Raw genomic sequence first — 14,741 nt, forward strand, 5'->3', positions numbered from 1 at the left:
TTTGAGATGGAGTCTCACTCTGTCGCCCAGGCTGAAGTGCAGTGGTGCAATCTTGGCTCACTGCAAGCTCCGCCTCCCAGGGTCACGCCATTCTCCTGCCTTAGCCTCCCAAGTAGCTAGGACTACAGGCGTCCGCCACCATACCCGGCTATTTTTTTTGTATTTTTAGTAGAGACAGGGTTTCACTGTGTTAGCCAGGATGGTCTCGATCTCCTGACCTCGTGATCCGCCTGCCTCGGCCTCCCAAAGTGCTGGGATTACAGGTGTGAGCCACCGCACCCGGCCCTAATTTTTCTATTTCTAGTAGAGATGAGGTTTCACCATGTTGGCCAGGCTGGTCTTGAACTCCTGACCTCAGGTGACCCACCCGCCTTGGCCTCCCAAAGTGCTTGGATTATAGGCGTGAACCACTGCACCCAGCCACAGCAGCCTGTTTTTGACAGGGTCTTGCTCTGTGGCCAAGGCTGGAGTGCAGTGGCTCGATCACAGCTTACTGCAGCTTCGATCTCCTGGGCTCAATCAATCCTCCTGAGTAGCTGGAGGCACATGCCACTGCGCCCAGCATTTATTTATTTATTTATTTATTTATTTATTTATTTAATTATTTTATTTTCCAGAGACGGAGTCTCGCTCTGTCGCCCAGGCTGGAGTGCAGTGGTGCAATCTGGGCTCACTGCAAGCTCCGCCTCCCGGGTTCACGCCATTCTCCTGCCTCAGCCACCGGAGTAGCTGGGACTGCAGATGCCCGCCACCACGCCCGGCTAATTTTTGTATTTTTAGTAGAGATGGCGGTTTCACCGTGTTAGCCAGGATGGTCTCAAACTCCTGACCTCGTGATCCGCCCGCCTCGGCCTCCTAAAGTGCTGGGATTACAGGCGTGAGCCACTGCGCCCGGCTACAGCGGCCTCTTAACTAAGCTTTCTGATGTTGGTCTTTCTCCACTTTAGTTCATTCTCCACCTTTCTCTGAAATAATAATCATTTTAATAAAATGATGACAACTGGCCAGGCCTGGTGGCTTACACCTGCAATCCCAGCAGTTTGGGAGTCCAAGGTGGGCAGATTGCTTGACCCCAGGAATTCGAGACCAGCCGGGGCAACATAGTGAGACCCTGTCTTTACAAAAAATACAAAATTTAGCCTGGCATGTTGGTGCACACCTGTAGTCCCAGCTACCTGGGAGGCTGAGGTGGGAGGCTCTCCTGAGCCCAGGAGGTAGAGGTTGCAGAAAGCTGAGATCTCACCACTGTCGTTCAGCCTGGGCAACAGACTCAAAAAAAATAATGACAGGTTTGCCACTCCTATACTCACCAACCTCCTCTTGTATGGGTGCTGCTGACTGTGCTCTTTGGTAGTGTCCCAACAGCCCTTTACTCCAGCCTTGTCCACCTTTCCAGGTTCCTGACCTACCTGTCCTATCAGCCACCCCTACTTCAGGCATAGTCACCTCTCAGCCATTCTCTAAACACAGCTTACCGTTTCAGGCCCAACTCCTTTGTGCCAGCCACTCCTGTCCACCTGCCTGACATGATCATCTCTCTGCCCATTGCTTCATGGTTTTGTACCCCCAGCAACTCAGTCCAGGCATCAGCTGGTAAAGTCTTCCCTCTATCTCCCAGCTCTAGGTGCCCAGAGCACTTAGACAGGCTTCTCATTTCTCTGACAAGTCCCGTACATGCTTATTTACTTCTCTGTCTCTTCTACTGAGTGGTAAGCTCCTTGGGAGCAACAGCTGAGTCACATCAGCTCTGGATCCTCAAAACCTGGCATGCAGTGCCTACGCAAATGTTCTTTAAAATGTTCCTGGAGGGGCCAGGCGCGGTGGCTCGCGCCTGTAATCCCAGCACTTTGGGAGGCCAAGCTAGACAGATCACCTGAGGTCAGGAGTTAGAGACCAGCCTGGCCAACATGGTGAAATCCTGTTTTTACTAAGAATACAAAAATTAGCCGGGCGCGGTGGTGGGCGCCTGTAATCTCAGCTACTCTGGAGGCTGACACAGGAGATTCACTTGAACCCGTGAGGCGGAGGTTGCAGTGAGCCGAGATCATGCCACTGCACTCCAGCCTGGGCAACAAGAATAAGCCTCTGTCTCAAAAAAAAAAAAAAAGTTCTTGGAGGACTAGAGGTTTTTTTCAAGCTCAAAATGGAGCCTAGCATCACATTTAAAGATGGAGAAACAAAGATCAGGGTGCTAGGGAGGAAGCTGACTTGGCTGGAGAAAATACACTAGAGTGCACATTGGGGTGGGTAGAGCAGGTGTGGATATTCACCTTGTGAAATGCAGGGACAGGTTCAGGGACTTGCCCAAGGCCATGTGGTGAGTAAGTGGCAAGGTTAAGATTCAAACCCAGTTTTCCTACCTCCCACCGTACAGTCTTTGAACTTTTTAAAGGTTAAGAACCAAATGAGAGGATGCACTTCTATAGTGCACACTATGTGCTGGGCACCATTGCAGTTTACAAATTTTAACTTATTTAATCCTTTTGATAATGCTATGTGGTAGGTACAACCTTTCACCTACATTTTATAGATGAGGAATCTGAAGTAGAGATGTTGAGTAACTTGTCCAAGGTCACAGATAAGAAATAGCATCTGGGCACGGTGGCTCATGCCTGTAATCCCAGCATTTTGGGAGGCTGAGGTGGGAGGATCACTTGAGACCAGGAATTCAAGACAAGCCTGGGCTACATAGTGAGACTCTGTGTATAGGGAAAAAAAAAAAAGGCCGGGCACAGTGGCTCCAGCCTGTAATCCCAGCACTTTGGGAGGCCGAGACGGGCGGATCACGAGGTCAGAAGATTGAGACCATCCTGGCTAACACGGTGAAATCCCGTCTCTACTAAAAAAATACAAAAAACTAGCTGGGTGAGGTGGCAGGCGCCTGTAGTCCCAGCTACTCGGGAGGCTGAGGCAGGAGAATGGCATAAACCCGGGAGGCGGAGCTTGCAGTGAGCTGAGATCCGGCCACTGCACTCCAGCCCGGGTGACAGAGCGAGACTCTGTCTCAAAAAAAAAAAAAAAAAAAAAAAAAAATAGCCAGGTGTGGTAGCACACACCTGTAGTCCTAGCTACTCAGGAGGCTGAGGTGGAAGGATTGCTAAAGTCCAGGAGATGGAGGCTGCAGTGAGCCAAGATCATATCACTGAATTCCAATCTGGGCAACAGAGTAAGACCCTGTCTCAAAAAAAAGATAAATAGTCAGGATTTGAATCCAGGCTACTCTGGTTCCAGAGGTCCTGCTCATAAATGCAAGGCTATGGCTATGCAGGCTCTCCATGCAAATTATTTAATATCAGAATATGGTTATAATGTATCCTTTCTGCCTCCTTGTTAAATAAAATCATAAGACGTTTCTAGGGGATGAGCATCTTTCCAACAAACTTATCATTCCTGCACTCGTCCTCCCCCAGACTCTTCCCACTGCTCTGCACACTTTTTGTGCTCTGCCCTGCACCCTCTGACAGTATTCTCACCTGCCATTTCTTCCTCACAGAAGTGCATCAGCAGAGGGGAGCTCCAGGTGTCTCTGTCATATCAGCCTGTGGCACAGAGAATGACAGTGGTGGTCCTCAAAGCCAGACACTTGCCGAAGATGGATATCACCGGTCTCTCAGGTAGCAGCTATTTACTTCAACCTATTTCTTACTGTCTGAACCACCCCCGACTCCTTGCCTGTGGCCCAGATAGACCTCCACACTTCAAGATCCTTGCCTCTTTCAATTTAATCTACTCCTCTTTCTGTAGACATTCTCTTCCCAATGAGTGTCTACATCCAATAGATTTCCCTAGCTAGGAAGATTCTTCAGTTGAACAAATGGGGTCTTTACATTTGGCAAGGTATCCTGCATGACAGGTGCTAAGAGAGACTTCTCAAAAAGGCTGCAGGCATTTGTCTCTGTGCCCTTTAAAATACTTATTGGTATCATTCTTCAGACCTAACTTGAGAAAGTTGTTCTGTTCTATTCCTGCTTGGTTTCCTTGGCCCGTTGTCCAGGCAGACAGACTCACATATAGTCAATGTGTGTTTATTGTGCAATCACTAAAGAACACATGGGGTGGCCATCAAAGATATGAACAGCAGAGCCCCCCACCTTTCCCAACATGAAATTACCATTACACAGGAGAGGACTCTGTCATAGGCCTGTCTCCCTTTTTCTTATCTCTTTGGGGGCCCCAGATCCTTATGTCAAGGTGAACGTCTACTACGGCAGAAAGCGCATTGCCAAGAAGAAAACCCATGTGAAGAAGTGCACTTTGAACCCCATCTTCAACGAATCTTTCATCTACGACATCCCCGCTGACCTCCTGCCTGATATCAGCATCGAGTTCCTCGTTATCGACTTCGATCGCACCACCAAGAACGAGGTGGTGGGGAGGCTGATCCTGGGGGCACACAGTGTCACAGCCAGTGGTGCTGAACACTGGAGAGAGGTCTGCGAGAGCCCCCGCAAGCCTGTGGCCAAGTGGCACAGTCTAAGCGAATACTAATCCTGTTCTTCTCTCCTCTAACCCCCGGGGCCAGGCTGGGGAGCGATGTGGCAGGGAAAGAGATGACAGAGAAGTGGACTCAAAACCTTGTTTTAGTTGTAGAAGAAAATCTCTCACAAAACAAACTCAACAAAGAACACCCTACGTGACCACAGCTGCAGATCAGTTCTTAGCAATGATGTTTGATGTTTTTTTCTCCTTTGCAAGGCGCTAGAATCTTTTTTTTTTAGACGGAGTTTCGCTCTTGTTGCCCAGGCTGGAGTGCAATGGTGAGATCTCGACTCACTGCAACCTCCGCCCTCCGGGTTCAAGTGATTCTCCTCCTTCAGCCTCCCAAGTAGCTGGGATTACTACAGATGCCCACCACCATGCCTGGCTCATTTTTTATATTTTCAGTAGAGATGGGTTTCACCATGTTGGCCAAGCTGGTCTCGAATTCCAGACCTCAGGTGATCCACCCGCCTTGGCCTCCCAAAGTGCTGGGATTACAGGTGTGAGCCACCATGCCCGGCCTCTGGTTTTTTTTTTTTGTTTTTTTTGTGTTTTTTTTTTGTTTGTTTGTTTTTTGTTTTTTTAATGGGGGACAAAAGAGAGGGAAAGACCCCTACAAATCTATATATAACAATGTAACCATATACTTGCATGTCTAATACAAGCTGAAGAAATTAACCTAACTGCGAATATCAAGTTGCAGATTTTAATCCATGGAAATTGTGTTTTGTGCTGCATTGTATTTGCTGATTATCTGCAATTGGCTTCTTTTTATTGGGCTTTTCTGGAGAATTTCTCCCACTCCCCACCTCTGCAGAAGAAAATTTTGCTCTTATAAAACCTCATGTTTTCATCATTCTCATCTTTTCTTTTTATTGCCTCTTATATCTCTGCTCTTTGACTTCAAGGTCTAGAGGTCTGTAGTAAGCCAAGAAACAAAGGTGGGGTGGATGAGGCAAGGTTTTCAGGAGAAAGGAATTGAGAAATGGGGGTATTTTTGCTATCAGCTCTTCTGCTATGAATTAGTAAAGGGTAGTCTATAATTAACTGACAGACTGAACTGAAGCACAGAGAATACATCAAACTTAGGCATCCAATACATCAGAACTTGGACTTTTATCAAACTTGATGACTTCTCTAAAAGGAATTTGGAGACTTCAAATTCAGCTATAGGATAGTACCAGTGAACACATCCAGCTGATCCCAAACGCTGTTTTCAGGTATAAGGACAAGGAGAGAAGACAAGTGGCGACAGCAATTCCCCTTCGCAGCTATCTACTGTGGGGACAGCCATTTCTTGGTTAATGGGTTGGAAGTCATCAGAGGTTTGAAGAATTACACTGGCCTTTGTTTTTCCAGAAATGCTGACCATGGAGAGGCTTTAGAGTCTTATTCTCAAATAGCTTAGATGTTGTAATGTTTGCTTCATAAAAAAGGGGCCCTCAGAAGTTCTCCTTACATTTTTCAATAAAAATTTAGCTCTTAAAAAAATAACAGTGTGACTGAGTGAATGAAGATAAGTTGGATTCTTTCAGAGCGTTCTTTTCCTCAAAACAAGCTGCATAGTTCTAGGAACATATGTCTTACCACATAGTGAAGGGATGGGGGAACTACAGGATGCAATTCTTCTACCACCACTGGGCAATAGAGGTTGAGAGAGATTCAGCATATTTCTGGGATTAGAATTCAAGTCTCTTTACTCCTACAGCAGCTATGTCTCCAATGTTGAGACTTTTCAGATGGCACAGACTCCATGGATAATAGGTAAACTTGAGGCCAGGCACAGTGGTTCACGCCTGTAATCCCAGTATTTTGGGAGGCCGAGGTGGAGGGATTGCTTGAGCCCAGGGGTTCAAGACCAGCCTGGGCTACATGACAAAACCCCATCTCTATCAAAAATACAAAAAAAAAATTAGCTAGGTGTGGTGCTGCATGCCTGTGGTCCCAGCTACTCAGGAGGCTAAGGTGGGAGGATCATTTGAGCCCAGAGGTAGAGGATGCAGTGAGCCGTGATCATACCACTGCACTCTGGCCTGGGTAACAGAGTGAGACCCTGTCTCAAAAATTAATTAATTAATTAAAATAAACGAGGTAAACTCGGTAGGCAGTAGATATTTTTGCCCACCTGAGGAGAAACTCACTCAAACTGTTGCTTAACCGCTTGATCCAGGGCATGAAAGATTAGTTGAGTCCACACAAGAACATCACTTTTAACCTTGCTTTGGCGAAGGGAGTCGGAAAGCTGAGTCTCCATGGAAAGGGGGTGATCTTGCTTTCAGTGTTCCCTTAGCTTTTGTGGATTTAAAACCACTCTGCTCCCCCTAAACCTTTTGTTTGATTTCAGCCCATGTTCTTGACAATGCAGAGCAATTCTGAGCAGTCACAAAGCCTACTCTCTGTTCTTGTCCCTGCCAACCCCCATCCCCCATAATCTGACTCACTATTTCACCATCAGTTGGGGTCACACCACTAGTCTCTGTCCTATACCCCATGAAATGTAAATACTGTATCATAAGTAGAAGAAAATAATTTTTGATTTCTAAAAATGCATTTTGAGATAGTTTAATGTAAATCTGACAGGAGCATTCTGAAGCCCCATTAGGAAAAAATTTAAATGGTTCCTCTTCATCGCCTTAATGTCTAAAGATCAGAAATCGCTGATCAAACCCGCTTTTGTTTCCTTCCCAGAAACAATGCAAAACAACAGGTGGAGATGGTCTGGTCTTTGCCCTGCTGTGTGTGCCTCTGTAGCTCCTCCTGACAAACGTCTGGGAAAACAGCCTCACCCCACTCTCCTCTCTCTTCCCCATTTCCTTGTAGCTTTATTCCTTGCATTCTTTGGGTCTACTGAGCAGTGGGTGCTGAGGTGACAGCGGAGGAACCAATTGTTCTGTAGCCTAGGAACTGCCTCAGTGTCTTTGCCAGAAAAAGGCAAAGAGGCGGACAGTACAGGGCTCCTTCCTCCTACCTCAGGCCTGATCCATCGTGCCCTTGACTTTGCTGTCCCAAAGTTTCTTAGCTGACTTTGGCTTTCTCATTTGTTCTTTCCAGAGCTAACTGATAAGAGTGGAGGAGGAATGCCTCCTCCTAAGAGTCAGTTGAAAGAAAGACAAGAGAGTCACATCTTAACTTTTGCACAAGGCATTCGTGGTCAGAAATAGGTTAGGGAATGGTCACTCCTGATTTTCCAACAGTTGCTCCTTCTCTGCAGATATCTTGATTCCTTTGGGAAGACAATAATTTTTCTTAATAACAAAGATCCCTTTACGAGTTATTCCTTCTTTCAGTTCATCTCACTGGAGCACAGCCAAGATGGACATGTTTATGGATAGTGCTCTAGATGTGAAAACAGATAGAACTGGTTTGTGGGACAGGGGCAGCTTGCTTAGGAGAGGGAATAACGCAGGTTCCTTTTCTTGGAAGGCTTGTACTATGGCCATGACAGTGACATTGCCCTTACCATGATCCATCTCCAAAGTGGTTGTCTTTCTTTACCTTGTGTCTTCTCTTGTAAAAATGAAACTCAAAAATAAAATAAATGTGTCAAATTTTGAAAAAAAAGAAAAACTGAAAAAGCTAACATGAATTGTGTGAAACTGCATAATGCTGTAATGCTAACCTACAATATGTAATGCTATCTTGTATGTTGAATTTGTTAATGCACCACACAAGTGCAAAATAAAGACTGATTCACATTAAATAGGCACAGTGATGTCAGCCTGATTCTCTGGAAAGCGGGAGGCCTATCAGTGAGGTGAACACTCAGAGTCCAAAAGGATGTTCTAGGGTATGTTTTCCAAACTGTGGTCCCCAGACCACTCGCTTCAGAATCATCTGAGGGGACTTGTTTAAAAATGCAGATTCCAGGCTCCCATCCTAGATACTCTCATTTGGCAAGTGGGTTGGTTTGCTGCTTGCTGTAGTCCTAGTTCTAGTCTTCCTGTTTTCCTCTTGAAATGTAATTTCTGAGACCATCACTACCAGAGGGAGAGATGATGGTTCTTAGTGCTGAGAATCAATCTGCCCCTTTAATTGGAAATACTTATCCCAAAAAGCAATCCTGAGACAGGCCAATTCTGTTCCCTCATTCATTCATTTACCTTTGTTTTTTTTTAGACAGTCTTGCTCTGTTGCCCAGGCTGGAGTGCAGTGGCTCAATCTCAGCTCACTGTAACCTCCGCCTCCTGGGTTCAAGCGATCCCAAGCAGCTGGGACTACAGGTGTGCACCACCAAGTTTGGCTAATTTTTGTATTTTTAGTAGAGATGGGGTCTCATCATATTGGCCAGGCCAGCCTCAAACTCCTGGCCTCAAGTTATTCTTCTGCCTTGGCCTACCAAAGTACTGGGTGTGAGCCACTGCACCTGGCCTCATTTACTGTTATTATTATTTACATTTTTTGTTGTTGAGACAGAGTCATGCTGTTCCCCAGGCTGGACTGCAGTGGCTCTATCTCGGCTCACCGTAACCTCCACCTCCTGGGTTCGGCCTCCCAAGTAGCTGGGACTACAGCTATGCGCCACCATGCCTAACTAATTTTTGTACTTTTTTTCTTTTTTTCTTGAGATGGAGTCTTGCTCTGTCACCCAAGCTAGAGTGCAGTGGCACGATCTCGGCTCACTGCAACCTCCACCTCCTGGGTTCAAGCGATTCTTCTGCCTCGGCCTCCAGAGTAGCTGGGATTACAGGCGGCTGCCACCGCGCCTGGCTAATTTTTGTACTTTTAGTAGAGACAGGGTTTCACCATCTTGGCTAGGCTGGTCTCAAACTCCTGACCTTGTGATCCAGCCCCCTCAGCCTCCCAAAGTGCCGGGATTACAGGCTTGAGCCACCATGCCAAGCCTATTTTAATTTTAAATACCAGTTTATTGGCGCATTTTGTACATATACAACTTGGTGAGTTTGGAGATAAGTACACCCATGAAACCAAAGGTTAATCTTGTTTATTTTCAGAAATTCTGTTTTCCTCCTACAAGCTGATAGACTTTTGAACCTGTCTATAAGATTAATTGTGCAGTAAACTGTGTGAATTGGGAGGTAACCTATGAAGACACAAAGTCATAAGAATGATACAATAGGCCAGGCGTGGTAATTCACGCCTATCATCCCAGCACTTTGGGAGACTGAGGCGGGCAGATTGCCTGAGGTCAAGAGTTCGAAACCAGTCTGGCCAACATAGTGAAACCCCGTCTCTACTAAAAATACAAAAAAATAAGCTGGGTGTGGTGGTGTGTGCCTGTAATCCCAGCTACTCAGGAGGCTGAGGCAGGGGAATTGCTTGAACCAGGGAGGTGGAGGTTGCAGTGAGCTGAGATCGCGCCACTGCACTCCAGCCTGGGTGACAGAGTGAGACTCCATCTCAAAAAAAAAAAAAAAAAAAAAAATAGAATGATGCAATAGACTTTGGGGACGCAGGGGAAAGGGTGGGAGGGGTGAAGGATAAAAGACTACACATTGGGTACAGTGTACACTGCTCTGGTGATGGGTGCATCAAAATCTCAGAAATCACCCACTAAAGCCCAGGTGCGGTGGCTCAACGCCTGTAATCCAGCACTTTGGAAGGCCCAAGGAGGGCGGGATCACAAGTCGGGATCAAGGACATCCTGGTAAACATGGGTGAAACCTATCCGGGTAATTAGTCTTTATCCATATTTGTATTCAACTAATAAAATTATTCGACGCCTGCTGAGTTTTATCGGGTTTGCGTGGGTCGACCTGTTCCTCCAGCTCCTGTGCTAACGTGACGCGTGTATTGCGACCGCCTTCCGGAGGTTGGGTAAGCTGTAATTAGGCTATGGTCTAATTCTCTTTGCGTTTAGGGGAGCTAGATGTTTGTTGAATCGATGGTATAGGTCTGCAGGATTGTCGTCTACGCATTTGTCGAGGCTTCTCAGCCTGGACATTATTGGTGTATAGAAAATGTAGTCACACTGTGGGTGACTAGGACTGCTATTTGATAGATCGCTAAAGAAGGTTGGCTTACCATAGTTTATCAGTTCTTAACGACGAACTTTTTCATGGATAAATAAATAAATAAATAAGAATCACCACTAAAGAAGCTTATTTCATGTAACCAAATACCCCTATTTCCCCAAAAACAACTTTTTTTTTTTTTTTTTTTTTTTTTTTTTTGAGGGACAGATGTTTGGCTCTGGCCGGCCAGGCTGGAGTTGCAGTGGACCGGACTCTCGGCTCACTGGCAAGGTTCCGCCTCCCGGGTTCACGGCCTTTCTCCTGGCCTCAGCCTCCCGAGTATCTGGATACAGGTGCCCGCCCACGTCGCCGGCTGTTTTTGTATAGTAGGACGGGTTTTCACGTTGTTAGCCAGGGATGGTCTCGATTCCTGACCTCGTGATCCGCCTGTCTCGGCTCCCAAAAGTGCTGGGATTACCAGCTTGAAGCACAACCGCGCCCGGGCCAAACCAACTTTTTAAAAACAGGAGAACAGTGCTTTTTTACAAACAAAAACAAAAAAAAGAATAATTTTGAATTAATTGGCTTACATAGTCAAAAGGTCAGTAGAAAACGGGTGATGCTTTTTTGTTGTTTGTTTTTGTTTTTTTTGAGACGGAGTCTTGCTCTGTCGCCCCGGCTGGAGTGCAGTGGCCGGATCTCAGCTCACTGCAAGCTCCGCCTCCCGGGTTTACGCCATTCTCCTGCCTCAGCCTCCCAAGTAGCTGGGACTACAGGCGCCCGCCACCTCGCCCGGCTAGTTTTTTGTATTTTAGTAGAGACGGGGTTTCACCGTGTTAGCCAGGATAGTCTCGATCTCCTGACCTCGTGATCCACCCGTCTCAGCCTCCCAAAGTGCTGGGATTACAGGCTTGAGCCACCGCACCTGGCTTGTTTTGTTTTTTTGAGACGCAGTTTTTGCTCTTATTGCCCAGGCTGGAGTGCAATGGCGTGATCTTGACTCACTGCAACCTCCACCTCCCAGCTTCAAGCCATTCTCCTGCCTCAGTGTCCCAAGTAGCTGGGATTACAGGCATGTGCCACCATGCCCAGCTAATTTTGTATTTTTAGTAGCAATGGGGTTTCACCATGTTGGCCAAGCTGGTCTTGAACTACTGACCTCAGGCGATCCACCTGCCTCGGCCTCCCAAAGTGCTGGGATTACAGGCATGAGTCACCGCACTCGGCCTCAAAGCCTTTCAAGAGCCATGAAGTATCTCCCTAGACCTCAATATGGGAGGATGTGGGGCTGAGGCGCCTCTAGTCACTGTGCCTCAGAGAGGAGAGAGCCTGAGAACGGAGTCTGCACAGAAGTACAGCTAAAACAGGGGGAGAGAGAAATCAGACTCCATGACATCATTTGACCTCAGATGAAGCCGTGTCTTCAGACAGATCTGAGCCTTCTCAGTTCTAAGGTTTAATAAATTATCGTTTTCTTTTTTTTTTCTTTCTTTTTTTTTTTGAATCGGAGTCTCACTCTGTCACCCAGGCTGGAGTGCAGTGGCACCATCTCGGCTCACTGCAAGCTCCGCCTCTCGGGTTCATGCCATTCTTCTGCCTCAGCCTCCCGAGTAGCTGGGACTACAGGCTCCTGCTACCACGCCCAGCTAATTTTTTGTGTTTTTAGTAGAGATGGGATTTCACCATGTTAGCCAGGATGGTCTCGATCTCGTGACCTCGTGATCCGCCTGCCTTGGCCTCCCAAAGAGCTGGGATTACAGGTGTGAGCCACCGCACCTGGCCAAATTATCTTTTTCTTTATGCAGCTTGCACTGGGTTATGAAAGTTTAATTTCTGAGTGAAACATTAAATGGTAAACGTTAATGTTTGATGTTTGGCTTGAGTAATTTTTTTTTCTTTTTTCTTTTTTCTTTTTTTTGAGACAGAGTCTTGCTGTTATCTAGGCTGGACTGCAATGGTGTGATCTCAGCTCACCGCAACCTCCACCTTCCAGGTTCAAGCGATTCTCCTGCCTCAGCCTCCTGAGTAGAGTAGCTGGAGGGTGCCACCATGCCTGGCTAATTTTTATATTTTTAGTAGAAACAGGGTTTCAACATGTTGACCAGGCTGGTCTCAAACTGCTGACTTCGTGATCCGCCCACCTCACCCTCCCAAAGTGCTGGGATTACAGGCGTGAGCCACCGCACCCGGCCATAATTTTTTTTTTCAACTTTCATTTTAGATTCAGGGGGGACACATGTGCAGGTTTTTGTTACCTGGCTCTATTGAGTGATGCCGGGATTTGCTGTGATTACAGGCCGGGTGCGGTGGCTCATACCTGTAATCCCAGCACTTTGGGAGGCCAAGGTGGATCACGAGGTCAGGAGTTTGAGACCAGCCTGGCTTACACGGTGAAACCCTGTCTCTACTAAAAATGCAAAAAATTAGCCGGGTGAGGTGGCGGGCGCCTGTAGTACCAGCTACACGGGAGGCTGAGGCAGGAGAATGGCGTGAACCCAGGAAGCGGAGCTTTCAGTGAGCCGAGATCACGCCACTGCACTCCAGCCTGGGAGACAGAGTGAGACTCCGCCTCAAAAATAAATAAATAAATAAAAAACAAAGTGCTGGGATTACAGGCGTGAGCCACTGTGCCTGGCCACCTGGCTAATTTTTAAATTTTATTTTGTAGAGACGTGGGTCTCACTATCTTGGGAAGGCTGTTTCTTTTTTGTTTTTTGTTTTTTTTTTTGGAGACAGAGTCTTGCTTGCTCTGTTGCCCAGGCTGGAGTGCAGTGGCATGATTTTGTCTTAACAACAACCTCTGCCTCCTGGGTTCAAGTGATTCTTGTACCTCAGCCTCCTGAGTATCTGGGATTATAGGTGTGCACCACTACATCCCGCTAGTTTTTTATTTTGTGAGATGGAGTTTCACTCTTGTTGCCCAGGCTGGAGTGCAATGGCGCAATCTCAGCTCACCACAACCTCCACCTCCAGGTTCAAGCGATTCTCCCTGCCCGCCTCCCAAGTAGCTGGGATTACAGGCACGCATTACCACGCCCAGCTAATTTTTGTATTTTCAGTAGAGACAGGGTTTCTCCATGGTGGTCAGGCTGGTCTTGGACTTCTGACCTCAGGTGATCCACCCGCCTTGGTCTCCCAAATGTAGGCCGATCGTTTTTAAACCCTCCCGCTTCTGGTAGTCCCCAGTTTCTATTGCCGTTTCCACGTCCATAAGTCCTCAATGTTTAGCTCCCACTTACTCGTAAGAACATGCGGTGTTTCCTTTTCTGTTTCTGTGCTTAGGATAATGGCCTGTCATTCATTTATTAGTCAACAAATATTTATTTATTGAGTGTCTACTATGTGCCAGGCACTACAGATACAATACATTGATGAACGAGAGTGCTGTTCTTATAGAGTGTAGCAGAGGACAATATTAATCAAGTAATTACACTAATACATGTATGACTACAGATTAGGAAATGCTCTAAAAGAAAAGAAACACAGGCCCAGCACGGTGGCTCATTCCTGTAATCCCAGGAATTTGGGAGTCCAAGGCAGGCAGATCACCTGAGGTTGGGAGTTCGAGACCAGCCTGACCAACATGGAGAAACCCTGTCTCTACTAAAAACACAAAATTAGCTGGGCATGGTGGCACATGCCTGTAATCCCAGCTACTTGGGAGGCTGAGGCAGAAGAATCACTTGAACCTGGGAGGCAAAGGTTGTGGTGAGCCAAGATTGAGCCATTGCACTCTAGCCTAGGCAACAAGATCGAAACTCCGTCGTCTCAAAAAAAAAAAAAAAGAAAGAAAGAAAGAAAAGAAACACAGGTAAATGCAACACTCTAGGGTAATATACTGGGGTAATATGACCCTTGCAACTGCTCTTTGTGGATTTCTCTACATGCCTTAAAGTCTGGAGTGATTCACTTTTCGTATTTTCTGTTCTGTATAATTTATCCTCCCCGTGAGAGGAAGAGAGAATGGAAGGAGAAGCAATTCCTGCTCTTTTAAAGTTTCAGTGAAGGAACTACAAAATATTTTCAAATTATAAACTAATATAAGCAGGTTATAAGAAAACTGGAGCAAGGCATGGTGGCTCATGCCTGTAATCCCAGCACTTTGGGAGGCCGAGGCAGGCGGATCACAAGGTCAGGAAATCGAGACTAACATGATGAAACACCATGTCTACTAAAAATACAAAAAATTAGCCAGGCATGGTGGCACGCACCTGTGGTTCCAGCTACTTGGGAGGCTGAGGCAGGAGAATCACTTGAACCCGGGAGACGGAGGTTGCAGCGAGCTGAAATTGTGCCCTGCACTCCAGCCTGGGCAACAGAGCAAGACTCCATTTAAGAAAAAAAAAAAAA

General features: G+C 46.6%; 1 protein-coding gene across 2 annotated transcripts in view; it reads left to right on the forward strand.

The window, feature by feature from the left end:
- SYT11 (synaptotagmin 11) overlaps positions 1–8,185 on the forward strand; it is a 27,459-nt gene extending 19,274 nt beyond the window's left edge. Inside the window, exons 3-4 of one of the 2 annotated variants that reach the window (XM_017862119.1) lie at positions 3,494–3,617; positions 4,178–8,185. In XM_017862119.1, the coding sequence (XP_017717608.1) occupies positions 3,494–3,617; positions 4,178–4,488 (435 nt within the window). In that variant the 3' untranslated portion in view covers positions 4,489–8,185. The remainder of the gene's footprint in view (positions 1–3,493; positions 3,618–4,177) is intronic. The other variant, XM_017862120.1, reaches the window with a different exon arrangement.
- Positions 8,186–14,741: the final 6,556 nt, after the last annotated feature.

Source organism: Rhinopithecus bieti, unplaced genomic scaffold (assembly GCF_001698545.2).
Source record: "Rhinopithecus bieti isolate Rb0 unplaced genomic scaffold, ASM169854v2 scaffold_64010, whole genome shotgun sequence".
NCBI classification, from domain to species: Eukaryota; Metazoa; Chordata; class Mammalia; order Primates; family Cercopithecidae; genus Rhinopithecus; species Rhinopithecus bieti.